At 32.2% G+C, this 23,962-nt stretch overlaps 2 protein-coding genes across 5 annotated transcripts; one reads left to right on the top strand and one right to left on the bottom strand.

The window, feature by feature from the left end:
• Positions 15,875–19,186, top strand: LOC104766021 (glycolipid transfer protein 3). 4 transcript variants are annotated; one of them, XM_010489826.2, is made up of 7 exons: positions 15,885–16,466; positions 16,640–16,695; positions 17,111–17,241; positions 17,350–17,485; positions 17,603–17,746; positions 17,838–17,903; positions 18,726–19,185. In XM_010489826.2, exons 1-6 carry the CDS (start codon positions 16,265–16,267, stop codon positions 17,871–17,873), a joined length of 705 nt encoding a protein of 234 aa, XP_010488128.1. In that variant the 5' UTR covers positions 15,885–16,264; the 3' UTR covers positions 17,874–17,903; positions 18,726–19,185. The 4 variants fall into 4 exon arrangements, with proteins under 4 accessions (XP_010488125.1, XP_010488126.1, XP_010488128.1 ...); XM_010489823.2 differs by having other exon boundaries at positions 15,875–16,466; positions 17,603–17,903; positions 18,726–19,186; XM_010489825.2 differs by lacking the exon at positions 18,726–19,185 and having other exon boundaries at positions 15,886–16,466; positions 17,838–17,985.
• LOC104767702 lies at positions 22,440–22,973 on the bottom strand. The gene is made up of 2 exons (XM_010491692.1): positions 22,891–22,973; positions 22,440–22,799 (listed from the first exon to the last, which is right to left on the bottom strand). The coding sequence occupies exons 1-2, from the start codon at positions 22,912–22,914 to the stop codon at positions 22,440–22,442; spliced, it is 384 nt and encodes a 127-aa protein (XP_010489994.1). The 5' UTR covers positions 22,915–22,973.

The following is a 23,962-nucleotide window of genomic DNA, read 5'->3' as shown; positions in this document are numbered from 1 at the left end:
CTCTGAAAGAAATGATGCTTCTTATTTAACATTCATTTATATGATTGTTATAATGTTTGTGAATTACTTTATTTGTTTAATCACAAATTTAAATCTAATTAAATGAGATCTATATATACATTTTTGGAGACATTTATGAAATAAATCTTGAAGTTCATACCTATTTACAATCATGTCATTGTTATTAATTATTAATTAGTTTTTTATTTAATTAATTAATATTAAGTTTCTATTTTTGAAAATAAGATTTCTCATCCTAAATAAATTTCCAAAAAAATCGGAATCACTCTCTTTAACATTAAGTATTAAGTTTATAATTAATTTAATTAATATTAAGTTTCCAATTTTGCAAAACAATATTTTTTCCATACACAAATTTCCTAAACAATCGGCCTAATCAATAAACGAATTGATTTTCGATATTGGAGGAGGATCCGTGGCCGAGATTTTTGATCTCAATGCATTAATCTCAACATATTTAAAGCTAATTTTATTTTCACGGGTTTCGTATGATGGGTTTTTGTAGATTAAAATTCTTTGAACATGTTGCTTGACCCGCCTATCATGGCGGGTTTGGACTATAGAACCAACACTAAAACTATTAGTTTATCCCATATATACTATAGATTTGTAATCATAGTTTTGAAAATTAACTTATAAATCATTTAGTATATGAACTACAAAATATTACACATACTATAACACATTCTTAATATTCCAAAAAGAAAAATACACATCAAAATATACACTAACATACTATATAGATATATACATCTGTTTAATTCTAGAGAACAAAAAAAATCTAGAATTTTATATTCTATCTAAAACAAAAAAAAATCTAGAATTTTCTATTCTATCTAATAATAAATTTAATATAATTAAGTTATAAACTTTATAAAACGTAAGAAGAAGAAAAAAAATTCCAAAAAAAATTCTAAATTAATTAGACAAAAGTTAATTAATTGAGAATTTGAAAACTAAATAAATTTAAAATTATTATTTAAAATACAATAATTTATAATTTAGTTCCGCGGTGTACCGCGGGTGAAATCCTAGTATAATATCATGATGAAATATTTTAAATCATATCTCCAACCTTCTCTGGTGAATAAATTGAAAATTTAGTAACAAATTACTAAATAATGATTATTGATCATGTTTTCTTGGTATCACTTCTATGAAGAGGTTTAAGACCAAGAATATGACCATACAAATTCAATAGTTTTTTAGAATAATCTAAAGAAAGTAAATGATTAAAATTCTATAAAAGAGTACAAATCAACTTGATTCCAGTTACTACCAAGATTATATAATTGAAAAGGATATCTTTGATGGAAATATATTAGAAAATACATAATTTACTTGTCACAAAATATTGTTGTCATGTAAGACACAATATAGTGAAAAATATTATAATTTTATTTTTTTGTGTGACTGTGTAAAATTATGAGATGTTGATGTGAATCACATCCTATTGGGCTGGTCTATTCTTTGAAGTGAATATGACTTTCTGCTATAAGTGGTTTCCACTATTCTACTACAATATTAAGAAGTAGTAGAAAAAGTATTGAAAGCTCTTGAAGAGTATATATACTATTATCTATGGGAACACAATTTGATATTAATGTGTTATAGTCTCCCTATTAGTCATAAAGTCAAAAGGGTCTAAGATATATAATACATGGCCCAAATTTGNCCCGCCTATCATGGCGGGTTTGGACTATAGAACCAACACTAAAACTATTAGTTTATCCCATATATACTATAGATTTGTAATCATAGTTTTGAAAATTAACTTATAAATCATTTAGTATATGAACTACAAAATATTACACATACTATAACACATTCTTAATATTCCAAAAAGAAAAATACACATCAAAATATACACTAACATACTATATAGATATATACATCTGTTTAATTCTAGAGAACAAAAAAAATCTAGAATTTTATATTCTATCTAAAACAAAAAAAAATCTAGAATTTTCTATTCTATCTAATAATAAATTTAATATAATTAAGTTATAAACTTTATAAAACGTAAGAAGAAGAAAAAAAATTCCAAAAAAAATTCTAAATTAATTAGACAAAAGTTAATTAATTGAGAATTTGAAAACTAAATAAATTTAAAATTATTATTTAAAATACAATAATTTATAATTTAGTTCCGCGGTGTACCGCGGGTGAAATCCTAGTATAATATCATGATGAAATATTTTAAATCATATCTCCAACCTTCTCTGGTGAATAAATTGAAAATTTAGTAACAAATTACTAAATAATGATTATTGATCATGTTTTCTTGGTATCACTTCTATGAAGAGGTTTAAGACCAAGAATATGACCATACAAATTCAATAGTTTTTTAGAATAATCTAAAGAAAGTAAATGATTAAAATTCTATAAAAGAGTACAAATCAACTTGATTCCAGTTACTACCAAGATTATATAATTGAAAAGGATATCTTTGATGGAAATATATTAGAAAATACATAATTTACTTGTCACAAAATATTGTTGTCATGTAAGACACAATATAGTGAAAAATATTATAATTTTATTTTTTTGTGTGACTGTGTAAAATTATGAGATGTTGATGTGAATCACATCCTATTGGGCTGGTCTATTCTTTGAAGTGAATATGACTTTCTGCTATAAGTGGTTTCCACTATTCTACTACAATATTAAGAAGTAGTAGAAAAAGTATTGAAAGCTCTTGAAGAGTATATATACTATTATCTATGGGAACACAATTTGATATTAATGTGTTATAGTCTCCCTATTAGTCATAAAGTCAAAAGGGTCTAAGATATATAATACATGGCCCAAATTTGAGAATGTTATTGATTACAGAGTGAAATTCAAATCGAGATTGATAGACAAGAAGTGTCATCATCTCGAGGGGGAGAATTAAGGAATCCCACATACAAAGGTGATGAAACAAATATACAGATTATGTTCACACCCAAAATGAGTTTAATCACTCATATGACAGAGCAAATCTTGAGGATTTGAAAAGTAATCATGTTGAAACAATACATAAGGAAAAATACTTTGAAATCATAAGTATTATTACCCAAGACAATAAAAGTATTTTAAAGATTACATGTATTATCTAGAAGATAAAATGCTTTGTGAAAATCTCACTGTTTGGCATGACCGGTTAAGACATTCCGGTTCCGTAGTGATGCGAAAGAATAATCAGAAATTTATGAAAATATTCATTAGAGAACCTAAAGAGTTTTTCTAGTGTTATGTGTGCTGCTTTACAAAGCAAGCCGATTATATGGCTTTCACCGACCCATGAATTTGGATAATGTCAATTTTCTGGTACGTATACAAAGCGATATTGTGGACTGATCTTCCACTTTATATGTTTGTTATTAACTTGCAACATGGAGTTTTCGAGAGTATTTGGTTAATTGAAAATGGTGGTGAAACCATGCCAAGTAATTGACATAAATGACTCTATATATCAAGTAATTCGCATCATGCCAACGAATAATCATGAGTACTTCCCATTACAATTGGTTTGGGTCATAAACCATATATATCCCATCTAAATGTGTTATACATATTGAGTTGCTCCACCACAGTAATTAAAATGGGATATGAAAGAATGTTGGAAATATGTTGGATATAAATCTCTCTTGATGATTGAATATCTTGAGATGCAGAGACTGTTGTTTCAGTGAGTCAGTCTTTCCAACATGAGAGGAAGAAAATAAACAGCTGGTAAAGAAATATATTGTAAGAAATTATTTTTATCCTCGTACTAAGAAATGTGCGCTAGAAATTTAAAAGATAATTTATTGGCAAAGTTTTCAAAGATGCTAAAAGCATACAAGAGCCATTTTCTGACCTTGAGTGAAAAAGTCACATATACCAGCTGTGTTCTAGTTAATGTCCTAGAAAGATAAGATCAACTGCTAGTAAGTCTAAAGATCGCATGAAGTGTGATAGACTTATGGTTCCAAATATAAACATCCTCGGGAAAGAAAAGGAGCATAAATTAATATGGCACCGAGGAAGCAAAGAGTTATGAAAAATCTCTGGAAGAGATGTAGACATGAGTAAGAAAGAGATTCAGGTACCTGAGAATCATAATGAAAGGAAATCTCAACAAGTTGAGTCATGTCTAGAATGAAAAGGAACCAAAAAGCAAATCGACGTCGTAAATATGTTTGCATGCAGTGTTGCAGTTGATTATGTTATGGATAAAAATCGAGGATCATAATTCGCGGTTAATAGAAAAGTTTTATTGAAAAGTGTACACAAAGAATGATTGGTTAATCATTGAAAGAAGTAACTATTTGAGATAGTTCAGTCTCTTAAAGAGATATATGTTTGGACTTGTAGTCCTTACACTTGATAGTGTAAAATGAGTGAGACATATGTGGATCTGTAAAAGAAATAAAGTATGTATAGTAGTACAATGATTCTCAGAAAATACTTATGAGAGATGTACTCTCTTTGGGTGGAAACAACTATTTTAGATCACTTATGAGCTTGACAATAAGAGCAAGACTTGATTCAGTCTATCGCTTAAAGTTATTATATTGCTAGAAGCAATAATTTATAGTTCTCGAGAACATTGTAAAAGCGAGAAAAAAGTCGTGATGACTTTTGACACCTTTGGGGAGAAAATGGTAAGAGTTTATCTCTATGAGATAATTCTAAGTGTAGATCATTGTTGTTGATCTTAGGAATCTCATTGTGGGTTGAAAATAGATTGGGAACAAGCTAAGTGAATATCTTAGGGTTGTGTAAATCCGAGATTGAACACTATTGTAATTGTGTTAAAGAAATATTTTCAAGAAAGTTTAAGGATGTAGGCATTTGTTGAACCTCATTAAAAGGAAAATTGTGTGTCTCTTGTCTTTTCTGCACTTACAAGTGGTTCTTGTTAAGAGAAAGGTACAAACAAGTGTAAAGTATGTTGATAAAAGTACCTTACATATAAAATGGTCTTGAAGTACCATAATAAGAAGAAGAGTTGAAAGATAAAGTTTTACAAGGAGATTATGAATAATAACTCCTATGTATAAGATGATTGTTTGGAAGATTGCATGTAAAAGAATATTTGGGCTTAAAGTTCAAATAGATCTTCTATATGATAGGGGTTCAAATGATTTGAAGTTCAATGACCCAGTAGAATATATGATGAATCATATGAGTTTGTACCTGAAAGCGCTGTTTATATGATATATATGATCATAATGCATAACCTGAAGATGATGCTTTCAGGGGGGAAATATGATCATAAGCGTGGTTGTACTCTTTTTCCCTTATCATGGTTTTTATCCCAATGAGTTTTTCCTAGAAAGGTTTATAATGAGACAACAAAAGAATACGCGAAAGATAAACAGTTGAAGAGGAATATTATGATTCCAATAGTGAAAGACTATCATCTTCAAAGTCTTTTACATACGCTGATGAGACCATGAGAAACGAAGATAAAGATCAAGATAGTGACTTGCGAGACAAACAACCTACAGAAGAATGGTGATGTACATGTCCTACGAATTTATTCAAGTGAAGATTTGGCGAACCATCTACTAAGGTGTTTTCAACCACTACTTCAAGAAGTTATTTCATCAAATTGGATTGCGACATTTTGAAGATTTCAAGTGATATAGTCAAGAGGGGGAGTAAAAGCACGTTGCACTCTTTTTCCCTTAACCATGGTTTTCTCCACTGAGTTTTCCTGGTAAGGTTTTTAACGAAGTAACATTTCATATGCGTATTTGAGACTATATATTTATAATGGTCATCTACAAAGGAATATTATAAATAATTATATTGTTGTATGGATGCCTATTAATATAAACCCTACACCCTAATATTATATTCTTATATATATGTTGTATGCTATGCAATAGAGAATAACACAAGGGAACAATTCTCTAAACCTTTGTTCTCGTTTAGATTTCTAGAAAATACGGAATTATGCAAATTATTGAAGGTAAGCTTACATGAAATTTCTAACATGATGCTAAAAGAATAATAGTTCGTTGAAATTCTATACTTTAAGAATCAACTTATCTTCTTTATCAAAAAAAAGAATCAAATTATCTACCGTAAACTATCGCTCGTGAGTCGTGATTCGTGAATCTTTAGCATGTCGATTTGTTTTTTGTATAGATCTGTGGAACCGCTTGCTATCCAAATGATGGCAGTAATTATCATTTATAATAGAATCAAGTTCTAGAGTTGTAATTATAGACGACTATATAAAATCAACTGTGACTGTTAACAAAAGGTGTTGACTCAATAGGAGACGGATACGTGTCATACTGTCACATAACAACCCGATGCTTCACTTATTATTGTTAATTGTTAGTAAACGGTCCAAAGTTTTAAAAACAGAGCTAAATGTAATGAATCTTGAGTACTATTCGCACTATATAAAATTAGCAATGGCATGGGGAAGCTTGTGGTATATATCTGGCAATATTCGAAAAGATAAATAAATTATTTATCTATACAAACTAGTTTACTTATCTTAATTCTATTAATGTTTAAGAAAACGGCGCCTAAGCAGCTGCTTAGATGACTGTCTAAACCGCTTAAAATTACATAAATTTTATTTTAATATTTATTTTTGATTTTTAGTTACATATATTTAAATTATTAAGTTTTATATTTATATACGTAATTATAAATATTTATATATATTGTTAATATAACTTAAATAAATGTATTTTTCTTACTTTTTTATAGTTTATAATATTTTTATTTTTCTAACATATATTTTTATATAATTTTATATATATAATATTTTATGTTGTAAACATCTAAACCGCCTAAAAATCGTCTAGGCCCTGACAAAATGTTCTAGGCGTTAGGTGTTAGGTTACCACCTAAATACCGTCTAGCGCTTTCTATATATAATCGTTGGCTCCCTTCTTCTAGGAAATATACACAAATAAAATGGAATAACTATATATGACGGTGGAGATACTGTAAATAATAGTGATGGATTAGTAGTGTTTTGGTAAAAACAATCACACAGTTTTAGTTATAAAATTGTGTGCAACTTATTTAATTAATATCACGTAGTTTAGTTTAAATGAATTTTTTAGCACCACAGAATACTGATAATATAGTTATTCATTAAACATTTATAACTAATCTCATTTGATCTTTGAGTTAAAATCTACCGAAGCCTTTCACAACTTGACAGCTAAGAACCACTAGTAGATTACATTTCAATGAGGTTGGTGTTGAATCTAGAATTCACATAATGAATTTGTTTGAGTGGAGAACAAATTCACTTAAGATCTCTCTCAAAAACTGGATTAAGCTAGAAAATAAAGAGGGATTATGATTTCTTGAAGAAGAAGTTAGGGTTTCTCTCAAGAACAATGAAGAATTATGGTTTTTGTATTGATTGCTCCATGGTTTAAAAGGAGGAGGTACACCTCTATTTATATGATTGCATTGATTACAAGATAAGTCTATTTTCTTAAATCTCGGATTGAAGATACGGTAAATTTCCTCTTTTGATGACCAGTTCGGGCTCTGGGAAGCGGTTGAGTGACTTCGCTAGGGTTCTGCTTATAGGCCTGTTTAGCTGTCCCAAAAGAGGGGGTTCCTCAGTTTAGTTGATGTGCAGAGTTACTCGGTTTACCTTCGGTTTAGATCGGTATGTCGTAGGTGCTAAATCCCGCACCAACAATTGGTTTGGCCACCAACTCGGCTTTGACTTGTTTATACCTACGATTGATCAAGGGATGGATAACTTGATTTTATTCTTATCTCATTTTTGTGCAAGGAACAAATAAGATCTACTTATTTAATCTCACTCTTTCCAGGTAAGGAAAAACATCAATTTTTGTAGCAGAAGGAAACTCACCTATGTAGTTTTCAGTTTTCACAAAACGACAATACGTTCTGAATATTAAAGAAGCAACTCCTTATTTGGTATCCAACTCCATAACGGATGTTGTTTATAGGAACACTCACAAAGTTTTTCACTTTTAAAGGAACAAATCTTTTTACGCTAACATGAGTGTACTTATAAATGGATACCCTTAACAACATGGCGATTTTGATCCAAAAAAAAAAAACATGGCGATTATAATATGTAGTTTTAAAAAGATAAATTAATTATTATCAGTAAGTACGGACTAAAATCCATTACTGTATTTAAGTAATAGTAATATCCTACTTTTAGAATCTACGTCGTGATTTGTGACCCTATGGTCTGAATAAACACAGAGTAGACCGTTACCTATAGAAGACTTAAATAATTCTTATTCTATACAGAAAATAATAATTCTAAAACAAGAAACTTTAATCATTAGCTGACTTATAGATTAAGAAATATATATAAACGGAACTTGGTCATGTTAAACTTGTAAAAATGATTAGTAGTAGTTGGCCATTCATGAATAAGGATGAGATTGAGAGGGGCTTGAAATTATGCACACCATTCTCTTAACTTAGAAAATGTACTTAAAATAATAATAAAAAGCAAAACGATTCGTCCCACTAATCCCTACATCGGAGTGCCTTACCCACCGGCATGTACGATAGATTCTGGAGAATACTTCGTTTGGCAAAGCGACCATTCAATTTAGGGATTTAACTGACAATCTTATTTATATATATACGACATTTCTATGATTAATATCTGTACGTTCATATGTGTTTGATAACTATAATAATACAAAAAATTAGAAAGGCATTTGGGAAACAAAGAAAAAGGAAGAAACACGACAAAAAAGAAAGAAGAGAAATATATCGACGATACTATCATAAAGAAAGACTTGATCGGACCGGTAAGTGAGTAATACAAATTCACTCTAGCTAATATCGGCGATTGCAAAGGAGACTTTATTTTGACTTCGAGAACATTGTCAAAACAGTCGGGTTCGCCGCTAAATTGATGTCGTTGGCACGTATACATTCATATTCTTTCATGGTTTTTTTTTTGTCATCTAGAAATTTGATATTAAATAAAAAATAATACAAAATACAAAGTTGGTAGTTAACGAAATAACCCTGCAAACTAAGCCGGCTATAGCTAGGGGTGGGCACAAGACAAAAACCCTCTTTTTCAGAGATGCTTGTTGTTTGATTTCACTTGTACGAGTAACAATGTACTTGTATTTGACTCGTTGAAAACGACTATTCTTGATTTTAACTTTTAAGTACTTTGTTAAAGAATGACGGACTTATAAATTATTTCCCTTATCTTATTATTTGCAAATTATTTTTGAATGTTTTGCAGTTACTTGTTGATTAATTTATATATATCTAATAATAACAAGAATTAACGAGTAACTTATTAAGCAAACAAGGTATTAATTTTTAACTTAAATCGTAAGTATCTAAATTATACTAGTACTTGTTATGTACTTTGACGATGAATACCTATGTTTTCAAAACTGATATGGCCATATCATACTTTTTTTTTCCGACGTATAATACTTATTGTGCCCAACACTAAAACCGACGGATAATCGTAAATTCGAAGTGAGAAACTTTTATGTCAAAACCGAAAAAAAAGAAACGCAAAGTAGACACGAGACGCCAAATCAAAAAAAAATCCGAATATAACCAAATATATGGTTATTTCTTAGTATTATTATCTTGAGATGTGTGTGATCAAGCGAAAAAATAATCATTTAGGTTAAGGCATTTAGTACGTGCCAAAGGAAATCATTTAACATGACATGAAAGTTAGATAAAGATAAGTCTTGATTAAGACAACCAAATGAGGATAATTTTTTTAAAATATCTCTAATTACGACATTTGACCTATAAATTAAACTCCTTAACTGCTCCACTTTCTCCATGTACATATGCAAACAAAACGACATGCTGACACATGTATGTATCTGTATATATATAATGTATGTGTGTGTACATGCATGTGGGGTTGTATTTGATGATGTACATATGTAAATTACTCTATTAATCGTTTAAAAAGCTGTTCACGATTTCATTTTTTTTTTGTCGAATACAATAAATAATGGGCCAATTTGTGTGATAACTAATATCACAAATAAAATTAAGAAAATAGCATCATATTCAAAATAATTAGGAGAATAAGATGAGGGTAGAGGAAAATTACTATTTTAGTGTGTTATAGTAGAGGAGAGTAGTGGTGGCTGATGACCGGCGGCGGTGGTCGGTGACCGGAGGAGATGGCCGGCGGTGGTTGGTGGTCGGTAGCCGGAGAAGATGGCCGGTAGTGGTGGCCAGCGGTGGTCAGAGGAGATGGTCGGCGGTGGTGGTCAGAGGAGATGGTCGATGGTGGTTGCCGGTGGTGGTGACCGACGGTGGTTGCCAGCGATGGTGGCCAAAAAAGATAGTCGGCAGTGGTAGTGGTGAAAAGGTAGAGTTGGTGGTGGAGGAATAAAATGGTATATATTGTAGTTTATATAGTGTATATTATGTTTAAATGGTTAGAGTAATTAGTTTATGAATTAAAATTCTTTTTGTTGGTTATTGGGTGCAATTCTCCATAAATAAACGAGAGCTCTTGCCTTCTTGGTAATTGAAAGTTTGAAACAATCATGAGAAAAGTTTTATTATTGAGCCAAATGAGTTTTACAGTGTGAGAGTTAACCATAGTTGGTTTAGGTTATTTCTTTAGTTATTTCTTTAGTCTATGGCTATACATAAGGTCTGAGAGAGTTACAGAAGATTATCGAGAAATGTATGGTTTAATTCTAGGGGAGTGGGAGGAGCTCCATTCACAAAATCCAACCTCTTGTAATTCTCGTTTCTATAATCTATCAAATCTATTTTATATAAGCAAATCGTATCAAAGTGGTATCAGAGCAGTTCAATCATGGAAGACTGTGATGGGTTTGTCGAGGTTTCGATCTTCAGTGGCGAGAATCTAGAGCAGTGGATTTCATGGATTGAGAAGTATTGCTCTGATCAAGGTTTTACAAAATTTGAGAAGCTACCTTTCGCATATGGTTTCATTGAAGGTGAAGCTTGGGCCTGGGTAGATCTTGAAAATTTGCTTGTTCCATTTAATGGTTGGAGTGAATTCAGGAGCAGTTTGCTTTGGCGATTATGTAAAGGATATTAGAGTAGAGATGTTATGAAGAAGTCAACAAAAAAAGTCATGATATGTCAGAAAGTAGCAGAAGAAGGAGACAAAGATATCTTTGTATCCTTGGATAATTTCTTCCAAGAACAAACGGTTGAGACAAGAACAGAGAATAGTGAACCTGTCCGCCAAGTGGGAAGAAAAGTTAACACGAAGAAGAAAAAGAAGAAGAGATGAAAAACGCTTTCAAAGATTGATGGGTCTGAAAGTGGTTTCAAACTCAATGGTGATACAGATTTGTTGAAGGTGTTGGCAGAGAGGAAAGAAGAGAATACTAAATTCTCTTTCCCACATCTGTTAGAGAGAAAAATAAGCGACGGGAGATATTTATTGAGCCAAAGAAGACAGGTATCACAATGTCTCTAAATGCTCACCAAGTGTTCGACAAAATGGTCAGGAAGAAAAAAAGACAGAAAAAGAAGATCACTAGAGGAAAAACAAAGAGGGAAGAAGCAAAGATAGGAACCAAAGTGAACACAAAGACCAATCTAATGGTTCTTGAGATGCAATGGAATGGTCAAAGAGTGATAATGAGGAAGAATATGGTGTATGGTACTAAATTCAGGAGATGTAAGTACAAATCAGGGAAATGAGATCATCTCAAATTTCAGTCTCAGATGAAAGGAGCCATGAAACGTCAAAGCATGAAAAGGAAAAAAAGAGGTAAAAGAGTTAAGTGTTGTGTGTTGTGCTTGATAAGCTTCTACTGTGGGAAATTAAGGTAAGAAGAAGAAGTCACAAATTGGGAACCAGGTAGACTGTTACCAATTGCTTGACGATATGCTGCTTAGTAGAAGTAAAATAGTCATTAGAAAGGAAACATTTTTCTAAGATGTGGAAGAAGGGAACAAAGTTCAAAGAGAAACATAAACGCAAGCCAAATAATACACTTCTTCACTATCTTCGTAAGAGAGGCTTAGTGATCAACTTAAGAAGAAAAAGAAGAGATTCTACAACAAGTTCACTAAGCTCAGATACAACTACAGGGTGATGAACATAGAACTTCAACGTCTGGAGAAGAAAAAGTGCAAAGGCCGTAAAACTTGGACAGTAAGGGAATTAGAAGGGCTAACATGCTTTAGTCACGTGAGAAACATGAGCACTGACCAAGTGGCTGAAAAAATGTGGATGTTGCAGTTACCTAAGAAGAAGATAAGGAGTGTTGTAACGTTTTTAGCAGAATGGGACAACCAGTTTCAGCAAGTTTTCATTGATGTGCTGATAATGGGAGTCAAAACAGACAAAGAGATGATGTTTGGAACTATCAGAAAGAGACACAGGTTTGGACAGAAGTACAAGCAGAAAATTTGTGTACAACTGTTATGGGAAATGATGACAGTAGATAAGAAGCAGTCCTTGACAAGCGGAAAAAAAGCCAAGTTTAGAAAGAAGAACAAGAAAATGAACACTTGTGTGTTGCGTGAGTATTTAGAAGAAGAAGCTCCACTAGGCAAAGAGTTGATGGATACTGCATATGAAAGAACATGTGTTTCATTGCTCGGTAAAGAACTTGTCATTGCTACCACAAGACAGGTAGTTTGCATTGATGTTAACAAATGGATTCAGCTGCCACTGCTATGAATTGAGAAACTAACTAATGTGGGCATGAAAGCGTTAGATGGGAGACAAGATGATAGCTCGAAGATGGTTGCATTGGTTTTTAGTGCAGGTTGCATGAGTGGTGATGATTGTTTTCTGGAAATTTCTGCTGTAATGGAGGTCTCAACAAAACAGAAGCATACAGTCTCATTAGCCTTCACTACTGATGATAAATTTCAAACAATGCTGAAAATCAAAGTGTCTGCTGTTAGTCGAGAAAGGGAAGTAAAGCTGATGGAGATGGGTTTTCTGATTGTCTATCTAAACACGGTTGCTGAACAGGAACAAGAAAAGAATGGCATGGCTTGGGAAATGTTATCTTGAGGAAAATTTTGGGGGATAGAGCAGGTGTTTCCACCGGATGATGTCACAGCCAAACATATAATTCTATTGCCTAGTTCAGTGTCCTCTTTGGCAAAAAAAAAAAGACATGGCGAAATTGAAGACATGGTGATGTGTGAGACTCTGTTACGAGCAAGAGACACAATGTTGACGCAGCTAAAGAAAAATCTCCATGTCGGATCAAAAACTGAATTTGGATGTGGAGGCTAGAGACAATATGAAAACAGGGCATGAGGAGTTGTTGGTGAAGTGGGAAGTGTTGCGAGATGTTGACGGTCTTTGGAAGCTCAAAGAAGGGGTTGGCTAAATGATTTGCTTATTTCAACCTTGAGGAGAAGGTTGTTTTCAAAGGCTGGGGTATTGATAGAGGCAGTAAAAATGCATAATAATATTTACTTAAGTTCAATTTAACCAAGGTTTGTTGTGAGAGTTAACCATGGTTGGTTTAGGTTATTTCTTTAGTCTATGCCTATATATAAGGTCTGAGAGAGTTATAGAGGATTATCAAGAAATTTGTGGGTTAATTCTAGGGGAGTGGGAGGAGCTCCATTAACAAATTCCTCAATCTCTTTGTAATTCTCGTTTCTATAATCTATCAAATCCATTTTATATAAGCAAATCGTACGAGTCAATAAGAATCAAATAGTGTTCATTTCTTTCTTCTATTATAAAAAAATAAAATATTGTAGATAAAAATGAGAATTTTTTTTAAAATAAAATATTTAATAATTAGTTAAATTACAATTTAATTATCATGAAAAGAACATCTAATTTTAAAAATAAATAGTACATCAAAATCTTCATAAAAAATTGTAAAATATTTTGTAAAATGTGAAATAATTTTTTTCTCAAAACATCTTATATGGAAGAGAGAGTATTGCATTTTTTCTCTCTCGACGAGGTCACCCTAGCCGCCACACACCAAACTTTCAGATCTTACTTTACCCTCTCCGGTGAGCGGCGCTCTTCGCCGTAGCCGTGAGAGGGTCCATGTAGCTTCCCTTTAAGTTATTGTCCTAGTTTCGGCCTTAGCTAACTCCGGTGTTTCGATTTTGAAATCAGTTTGCTGTGGATGTCGATGGTTCTTTATTCAAGGTTTGATAGTCCATATTTCCTCTCAGATAGTGTGGATCTCCCTTTCCCAGTGGTGGCAGAGGATGGAATATTTGTCTTCGTCAGATCCATCGTGAGCTAGGGTCTCGTCGCTTAATCTTCTCCAATTTGTTGCTTGGTTTTTGTCCTTAGTCTGGCAAGCTTATGTTCTGATCGATTTTCTTCTCCGAGTTGCTAGAGGGTTAGTAGTTTAGTATTGTGTGCAGAGTTTTCTGACCTTCGATTGGGGGATCTATTCCTTGCTAAGCAGAGGTTTCGTTATGTTTGATTATGATGGTAGTCTCAAAAGTTTGTCGAGTTATCTCTTTCTTGTTGTTGTTTGGTGTGGTAATAGCTGTCTTGAGTATTGCGTCGTTCTCGTTGAGATTGGTGTTTTTTGAGAAGTTAGGACTCACTCCTTGTACTTGCTTTCGAGATATGTTGAGATCTGTTTGCGTTTGAAAGGCTTTAGTTTGACATTCATTGGCGTAGCAACGTCGTCCTCGCATCCGGAAGCGAGTTGCTTGCCGGTTTATGAAGTCTTGAGAGATCGGCTCTCACCATGATAGGAGGTGGTAGATGTTACTTCGGTTTCGCCGTGGGCATCCTTGGTAAATCTCATTCGCTGGTGCTTCAGAAGAAGAGGTGCTTTGTTTTCTTTGTTCTACTGTCTCTTTTTAGATTTTATTGTCGGTTGCTTCTGTTTTTAGTTTAAGGTATTGTCTCCTTTCGTTTTTTGTTGTAGAATTTATGTTTAGTAATTCCATCTTTAGACTCTTGGGACATAAATGTCGTACGCCAGCTTACTGACTCTGGAGATATCAATGTCGTCCACCGGCTTTACCTTTGTATTTCACCTTTAGTTCCACTACAAATAATTAATAAAAATTCCAGTTGACAGAAAAAAGAAATGACAATCAAAAAAATATTATATATATATATATGTATATATATTGGTCTCTATCTAGAGGTCTGTAACATGGCAACAAACTACCGGTTTATTATAATTTTTTTTTTTGGACAATCTACCGGTTTATTTATTTATATGTATCAAAGTTATATAATTTTAAAATTTTCGAGCTGCAAAATTGCCAAATACTAGGATTTTAGGATCACGAGTTAAGTAAGCCATTTATGATTTCATTTGCCATAAATTTTGAGGACGGTAATATTTTCTCTAGACAACGTAGTCAGATCAATGAGAGTCTCATTATGAGACTACATTTAACATTTTAAAAATTTATAGTAATAGTAATGCATCAAGATAATACTAAATTTTCATGTGCACACTATTTTTCGTAAATCGAGGTATTATATATTTTACCTCTTTGGTTTAAAAGGAGTAACGGACTTAATTATGGTCTGTTGGTTTAATAAATATTGAACTTTTGGCTATCGAATGTGTATATATAGACCATCCAATGCCATTTTATGACTCCCTAGAGCCATCTAAATACAATGATACTTAGCTTATTAGACGTTGAGATATTGCCTTCTGTTCAACGGTATGTATTGCATAATTATCTTGCATAAATCCTTTCTATCGAAATCCACAAGCAAATTATACAGTATCAAGCCAGTATACGAAATAGCAAATTATCGACGCTATCAAGCTTCATTTATTTTCTATTTAAAGATTTTCAAGGCTCTTTACAATAATTGACTATTAAAAAAATACAAAAAATATTTTTAAAAAAGTAAATTTAGTTTTTAATATGGATGAAAATCTGGAACCATCAATTTTTGTTCAAGAGAGTATAAAATAGGAGGAGTAATTTCTCTGACAATTTGTGAAATTATGGAAAGTAAACAATACATCCAAACAAATAAATAAGAATAATAAACAAAACTGATAAAAAACCAATAACGATAGCAAGGTCAAGCATAGGGGTCACCAATCACCATCATCTCGATAAGAGAATCTATAAAAAAAAATTATCATCTTATTAAGGGAAACTTCTGCTAAGTACATAGGTAGTATTTTATTGGATATATAATTAACAAATATCCCCGATTCAAACACACAAAAAATAGAGAGAACCAATAGCCGATTATATTATAAATAGCCGAACTCCCTGATATATGTTGGTTAAGTAGAGGCATTACACACATAGTCGAGAAAGGTAGAAAATAAAATAATTGCAAACAAAGATGAAACGAAAGAGATGTGAAATGGAAGAGACAACCAAGAAGAAGAAGATGACAGAGATTGGATCTGCCATTGAAGAACTCTCTGTTCTCTCCATAGCCAAGACCACAATAGTTACCACCGAAACCGAAGCCACTACAAATATCATCAATTTACCTTTAAAGCCTCTCCTCTCTTTCTGCAGATTAATCGTCCAAGTTCTTGGTAATTTTTTATGCCATTTTTCTTCTCTTTTTAAAATATATAAACTTTCATATTCTAAAACCAAATGAGAAATATTGTTTTGCTTAATATATCAAAGTTGTTATTTATTTATTAAGTTAACATGAAAGAGTTTGCTCCAATGGTTGTCCTGAAACTGTGTTGATTGATTGCAGATAAGATTGGCCCGACAATGGCTGTTCTCCGACAAGACATTGATCAAAATATTCAAGTAATTAACTTTGTCTCTATTATAATAATATTAATATTATATACATACATCATTTTCAATGCTCGTAAGCTCTTGCGTAACTCACTTTAGATCATAGTAAGTACATTTTTTTTAATCTCAGAAAATAAAAAAGAATACTAGTACATTTTTCCCTAGTTACCTGATGCAGTGTATAATTAACTAGTAAGCATGATTAGAAACCATAGATGTTTCGACTCGCCGCCCAAGAAAATTTTCATCTCTTTCGACACGAGGGCCCATCTACACCTTTACGTAGCTTTCAGGGTCATTTTTCGTTATAAGTCTCTTCGAATGAATGGACCTCATTTTTTCTTATCAACTTGTTAACCTATTCTGTTTATTGAGTTTGCTTTTTAAAAAAAAAAATGTTTTCTTAAAACTGTTCTGTTTATAGAGGCTAGAGAAGATGTGGGAATCTGATCCTCTTTTGTACTCAAATTTGGTTGAGATACTGAGACAAGAAGCGAAGGAGGGATCCTCTAGGAAACCTAAAAGCTGTAGCAGAGCTGCTCTTTGGCTAACGAGGTACGTATCATTTAATTAGTACATGTAAATAAATATAACCCAAAAAAAAAAAGAATATGAACTAATTAACAATAGTTTTGTTAACTATTGTTATCCCGAACTATTTAGAGCGATGGATTTTACGTTAGCGCTACTGCAACGGTTGGTGAAGGACATGTCACAAAACATGGAACAAGCCATAGAAGAGTCTTATAATTTGACTATAAAACCATGGCATGGATGGATCTCTTCTGCTGCTTTTAAGGTAATTATTCTTTACAATGTTCATTATAATAATTAAATCTCGAGTATATATAGAAAAAAAAACAGATATTCTAAAAACAAATTCGTGGTATATATGCGTTTGTGTTTGTCCAAAAAGGTGGCTCTTAAACTGGTTCCAAACAACAGCACATTCATCAATGTGCTTGCGGGAAAAGACGAGACTCACCAAATGGTCCAAGATGATATAACAAGTCTAATTTCATTGCTCATTCCACTCCTAAACCAACTTCATTCTATTTTAGTAAGATTTATAATTTCCTTTTCTTCAATAGTTTTTATGTATTTCTTTAAGATTAATTTTGATTTTGATTTATTTTCTTTGGGGTACGTAGGAATTATACGAAGTGAGCAAACTAAAGTCGCCGTGAGAAAGAGAACTGAAGAGAAAGGACTGAAGGGTATAGTTTTGGTTGTAACAAAGTCTAACGTGTAGCATCACTTCTTCGATGAGTTTTATAAATTTCTCTTTTTAATGAGTTATTTATCTAACAGTTTTTATCACGCGTACAATGATGGTACATGAGTTTGTATGGACCATATATACATATAATAGCTGTGTATATAAAGCCCATGCATTCCCATAATCAATTTCATGTTACAATTTTGAGTCGTTTTCACTTTCCGTGATATAAATTACGTAAAATACACCAATTGCATGCCTCTCGTCAATTAACAAAATAATTATAATTTTTAATTTAAGAATAAAATGTAGCTACTAGCTAGTTGAATCAGTCTAATTAGAAGTTAGAATCCAATTCCCATTAACCACCAATTACTTGCACACAAGATAATAACATTTATTAACTTAACTGATAAAGAAGCATTCATTCTTGGCCTAATTGGTTAGGTCAGGAATAAAATACTAACAATTTAATATGAACTTTAGAGCTTAAAAGATCTAGGATATGTAAAATATTTTTAGATGTTACAAACTTGATTTTTTTTTGTTATAGATAGGTTGAATAAATCTTCAAAATTATCTTGCAAATATGGGAAGAATCTAAATTTATTTCATAGCCCATTACATTACTGGCCCAATCGGTTAACGTGAGTTTTTATTTTTTTACAAAAGATTGAGAGACCAACCAACTTTAGGGTGCTGGCACTTGCAGACGGAATGTTTGATGGATCTGCTAATGGACCCACTGATATACTTTTCGCATTATCAGTTTGAGCCTACTAATGAAAGTTGTCTTTTCCTTCCCTTGTGTGTATCTCAGAGCCATATATGGAAAGCCTAGAGATCCCCTACACCACCTATAGCTAGAATCATTCATGATTCAATTCCTACTCAAGTTTTGGTGTACCATCCTCATGTGAACTCACAGAGCAAAGGCGACTTCCCTTTTTCCGAGCCGAAATAGATCAAATCACAAAGTTTTGGTGTACCTTACCTCATGTGAACTCACAGAGCCAAGACGACTTCCCTTTTGCCCATCCAGAAGCTTCCTGAATGAACTTGGACATCCCAAAAGAGCACCAGTATTTGCTCAAGTTGTCAAGACTCAACACATCAACACTTATCATATTTGGTCAAGATCCTTCAATCAATAGAAGAGGATCTCTCAATCCTACATTTCAATTTAATTTGTGATTTCTTTTGTTTTATTAGCTTAGTTACCGTTACACTCAGAATCTCTGTAAGCTCATCATTGTAGTTTGTTTTATTCACCCTTTATCGAAATTATTAAATAAAATGTTAGGTTTCTTCCAAAACTTGTTTCTTTGATATTTTTGTCATTTCAATATTATCGATGAGATTTCGTTAATCTTATGTAACGTGGGGATTGATAAACTTGTATGTGGTTATAGACTCAATGACAAAACTCCATCATCACTTTTACCATCGTCTATTGTATCATTGAAAACGTGAATTTTAAAACTGCGAAACGTAAACCTTTAGCCACACGCCCAGACCGCAACAAATGCTTTAATTTAATTCAATCAATCATAAAAATCAACACTTGTTTATGTGAAAACATTTTTACTTTTTAGATTGGTTTGATGAAGACACCGACAAAATCATATGTTAAATAGTTGCCACGTCAGTTTATTTATCGAATTCAATTGATTTTGATTGAGATTACGAGGTTAACATAATTTGTAATAAAATATTATACGTTTTTTTCCAAATTATCTTCTTCAATTCATATGCAAATATCTTAAAATATTTATTACATTTTAAATAAAATTTACGGCAATTGAGATAGTTTATGTGTTTTGTGTGATTTTGGAAAATAATAAGTAATTAGGAAATATCCCATGCTTAAAGCACGGATCAACATTTTTTTAAAAAGTTATTGTTATATTTTTTTAAGAAAATTATTTTGTTTCAGATAATATTTATTTTTAATTGTTCTGTAAATCTATATATGCTGTTTTGGATACTAATCATTTTAGAATATTATAATATTTTATTTTTTTGATGTATATTACAGTTTTATATTGTTTGTTTGTTGTATTTACATCATTATTTTGAGAAATATGAAATAGTAATTTTAATTTTATAATTATGAACAAATAAAGTTTATTAATTTATTAGCTATATAAATTTAGTTTTATCAACCAGCCAATGTGAAAATTGAAATACACATTTTATTTTCATAGATCGAGTAATATATATTTTTTTTAAAATTCAAATCACAATATATGCAGAAAAAAATCTGCATTTTATTAATCATAAGTATTATATGAAAATTCCAAACAATTTGTAAATAAAATAAAATAAAGATAATAGGAGAATCATAATTTAAAATTTTAAGAAAATCTTCGAAATCTATTTATTAAAAATAATAATATTGGCTACTTGGATATAAAATCTTAGTTTTCGAAATTCTGATTTGTTTATATCTTTTAAAAAATATTTTGTAATTTTCATTCATAATTTATTAGAGAGAGAAAATATTGTTTTTAACTAATAATTATTTTAAATCAATGGCATGACAATGTAAAATTAAAGAATAAAATAAACTCTACTTGAAAAAAAATTATCCATTATTTTTTTAAATATTTTCAAGTACAAATTAGTTTTGATTTGAATAGATTTTTTTTACTTTTCTAGATTTTTTTATATTTTTTTATAATTACATTTATTTAATTAATTAATTAATCTTAATTAAGTTTTTCTAATGGTAATTGAATGTAATTTTTTACACATTTTAAGGTTAGTTTCATTTTTGTACTTCTCAATTAATATAGTAGGATATATAAAGTGAGTATAAGAGTAATTGTAATAAAAGAGGAAGAGTGCACTATGACACCATGGCTAGTTTCTTAATTTTTTTTAGCTTTATTGGTATTTTGTACATTTTATTAATTAAAAACTCTTTTCCCTAAAATAAAATTTAATAATTTTTTAGATAGAGAATTTTTATTTTTGTCAACAAAAGGTTAGTTTAGACGAAACGATGCGAAGAAACATTATTTACATAATTGATATAACGCGGTTCATAACGAACGCGTCATGTTAAATTATCCATTTTACTATTGTGAGTACGAGAAATTAAATACTAATGAAAAGGATGTGAACTCTTTTTTTATCAACCTGTCAAATTGTAGACAGAGACTAGTATGATGATGATATTTATAGGGAATTTAGTGTAATCTACCATATTGGTTATAAATCTTTTCTAATCTACCGCATTACCGAAACCTTTTCTGATCTACCAAAAGCAGCGAGGGTAAATGACTTAAATAGCCCTGAAATCTGCCACTGAAATATCGTGTGCGGTTGTAGGACAACATGTGGCTTCACATTAAATGCAACCCAAACTTGCATTAAATGTGGACAAAAGAGAGGAATGCTGGATAAAAGGAAGTATGAGATTAAATAATAAAATAAAAGAGAATGAAGTATTAATTGAGGTTTTGTGTCAAAAAAATTTTGTTTTTTTGCGAACGAGTTGGTATGTTGATTGGCCTGCATTTATTGATTGGCCTGCTAAATTGGCGAAAGTGGTGGATAATAATGAGAATGTAGACAAGTATGCAGAGCCGTTGTCCACAAGATCTCCCCAAGTAGACAATAGGACTAGAGTGGAGTCCAATCTAGAAGAGGGGCTATATGAGGTAAATGTGGTTACTGAATTAGAAACAGAGGACAATATTATGGTGGTGGACAATGTTGATGTAATGGTCACCCGGGAACATCGCTTGTGTGATGTAATGGTGTCCAATATAAGAGAGTTGGAGGACAAAATGATGGCAGTAGACAAAGTTGGCACCTCTAGCGATATTGTAGGTCCATTGTCAACTATAAAATGATGGCAGTAGACAAAGTTGGCACCTCTGACAAGTGATCGACAAAGAAATTGGTGGACAAGTTGTCCATCGTTTGGACGCGGAGGACAAGTAAGTAATCGACATAGACGCGGAGGAAGTTGTCACTACAAGAAAACACGCCTTTTGCGATGGAAGAATTCATAGCAAATCCCTCGCAAATAGGCAAAAACGACGAAATTGCAAGGAACACACTTCCCTCGCAAATTGGTCAACGTCGCAAATCCCTCGCAACTTTTGCAAGGAAAAAAATGCCCTCGCAAAAACAACGCAAATTGCGAGGGACAATATCAATAGAAGATTCCTTGCAATTTAGTTCAAGCAAATCCCTCGCAAACTTTGTGATGGCTTTGCAACTTTTATTTCCGTCGCAACAGCTGAGGTTTGAATGATGAATTATTCATTTTGTAATTATAATTATTTTTTAATTATGCAAATTAATTATGATTAATGTCTAATTATGCACACTAAAATTCATAAATTAGCCAAAAAAACTTTTAATTAAAACTGAAATTAAACTTGTAAAGTACAAAATGTTGTTAAAATTACATAAACGTAATAACATAAGTTTAAAACATAAATTCAAACACAAGTACAAGTTCAAACAGAAGAACAAGAGACCATCAAACACAAGTAAAATTGAAGAACAAGAGACCCTACGCTGGTCTCGTGATATCTCCTGCTCCGGTCTCAGGTCTGGTATCTGTTGCTCCGGTATCAATGGTGGCATCAGTCTCAGGTCGGGGAAATCTTGCAGCAAATTCAGGGTCCTTCTCAGATAGATAATCGAAGTAGGCATCATAGCAATGCATCTTCTGAGTATTTTGTTGCAACTTCAATGCATAATCTTCTAACTGAGTTGACTGACTCGCAAGAACAGCTTCGGCCTGAGAAAGCTTCTCAGATAGAATGACTGGATCTTCAATCGGAGTAGGCGTGAGAACAACATGAGCTGAAGATGCTTCTGATTGCATATTACCGACTCCATATATCCTGTTTTTCTTCTTCGGAGCAACCTGCAAACAACAAAAAACAGAGACACAATGTAAAGTTCAAAGACATGAAACAAGTGAAAACCAAAACACAATGTAAAGTTCAACAATTTACCTCAGCAAAAATTCGGTTCTTCATACTAACTGACAATCCGCCATAAGCACTACTCTCTATATTGTCCCCTCAGCATAGCCCAATTTCAACCTCAGTTATCCTCGATGACACTTTATTGTATACCTTCTCAGATACTCCATCCACAAACGACCCATCAGGTTTCCTATGAGTATCTTCTAGAACTTTCAAGAAATCAGGAAGTGCCTCACCAGTCATCTCCGACTAAACAAAGATATGAAACAACAAAGTATTAGACTAAAGCAAGAATTTATAAGTAATTGTACTAAATAACTAACTTAACATACTTACATGTTTTCGTGCACGGGCTTTATAGGAGGTCTGACCAGACCGGTGTTTATGCATTCCAGTGCCATTAGGATCACTGTATCGAGCATTTCGACTTTTGATACTCTTTTCCTCAGATTTTGGTTCACACCAAAACTTGACAAAGCCTTCCCATACTTTAGGATCAAGCCACCGCGGCATTGCATCATCACCTTTTACTCTCCACTTAGACTTCCATTGAGACACTTGATCAGTCATCCGGGTCTTCAACTTGCTTTCAATCTCGGCTTGAATTCTCCCATTTATGGACTGGTCCCAGTTATATATTTGCTTGTAAAAACATAACATGAATCAGAATCATAATCAGAATCAAGTAAGTAAAAACAAAATCTGTAATTTAAACAAATTAACAAACATTTAACTTACCGCAAATGTTTCAAACCACCGGTTTACAACCGCACCTGTTGTTTGGGTCCAATTGGCATGAACATCTTTGAAATCTCTTTCAAAGATGGCCCGAAGAAGCAGCAACCGAAGGATCCTGGTCAAACCTACAAAACACAAGAAAAAAGGGAATGAGGATCAATGAAAATAGATCTAAAAAATTAGACAACCCTAACTACATTCTTACCATAGAGTACCCCGATGGCGTTTAGGGTCCAGTTTCTTTAAGCTAGCACGACCGGGACTTGCAAGTAGCTCTTCCAAAGTAAAAAAAGAGGTCTGAGGAGACACATCGTTGACACGGGAAGTCGATTGCTGTGGTTGAAGATGATCTTCGACCGCC

This window comes from Camelina sativa, chromosome 19, assembly GCF_000633955.1.
Source record: "Camelina sativa cultivar DH55 chromosome 19, Cs, whole genome shotgun sequence".
In the NCBI taxonomy this organism is placed as follows: Eukaryota; Viridiplantae; Streptophyta; class Magnoliopsida; order Brassicales; family Brassicaceae; genus Camelina; species Camelina sativa.
The sequence above is the reverse complement of the archived record's forward strand: the minus strand, read 5'-3'. Positions and strand labels throughout refer to the sequence as shown.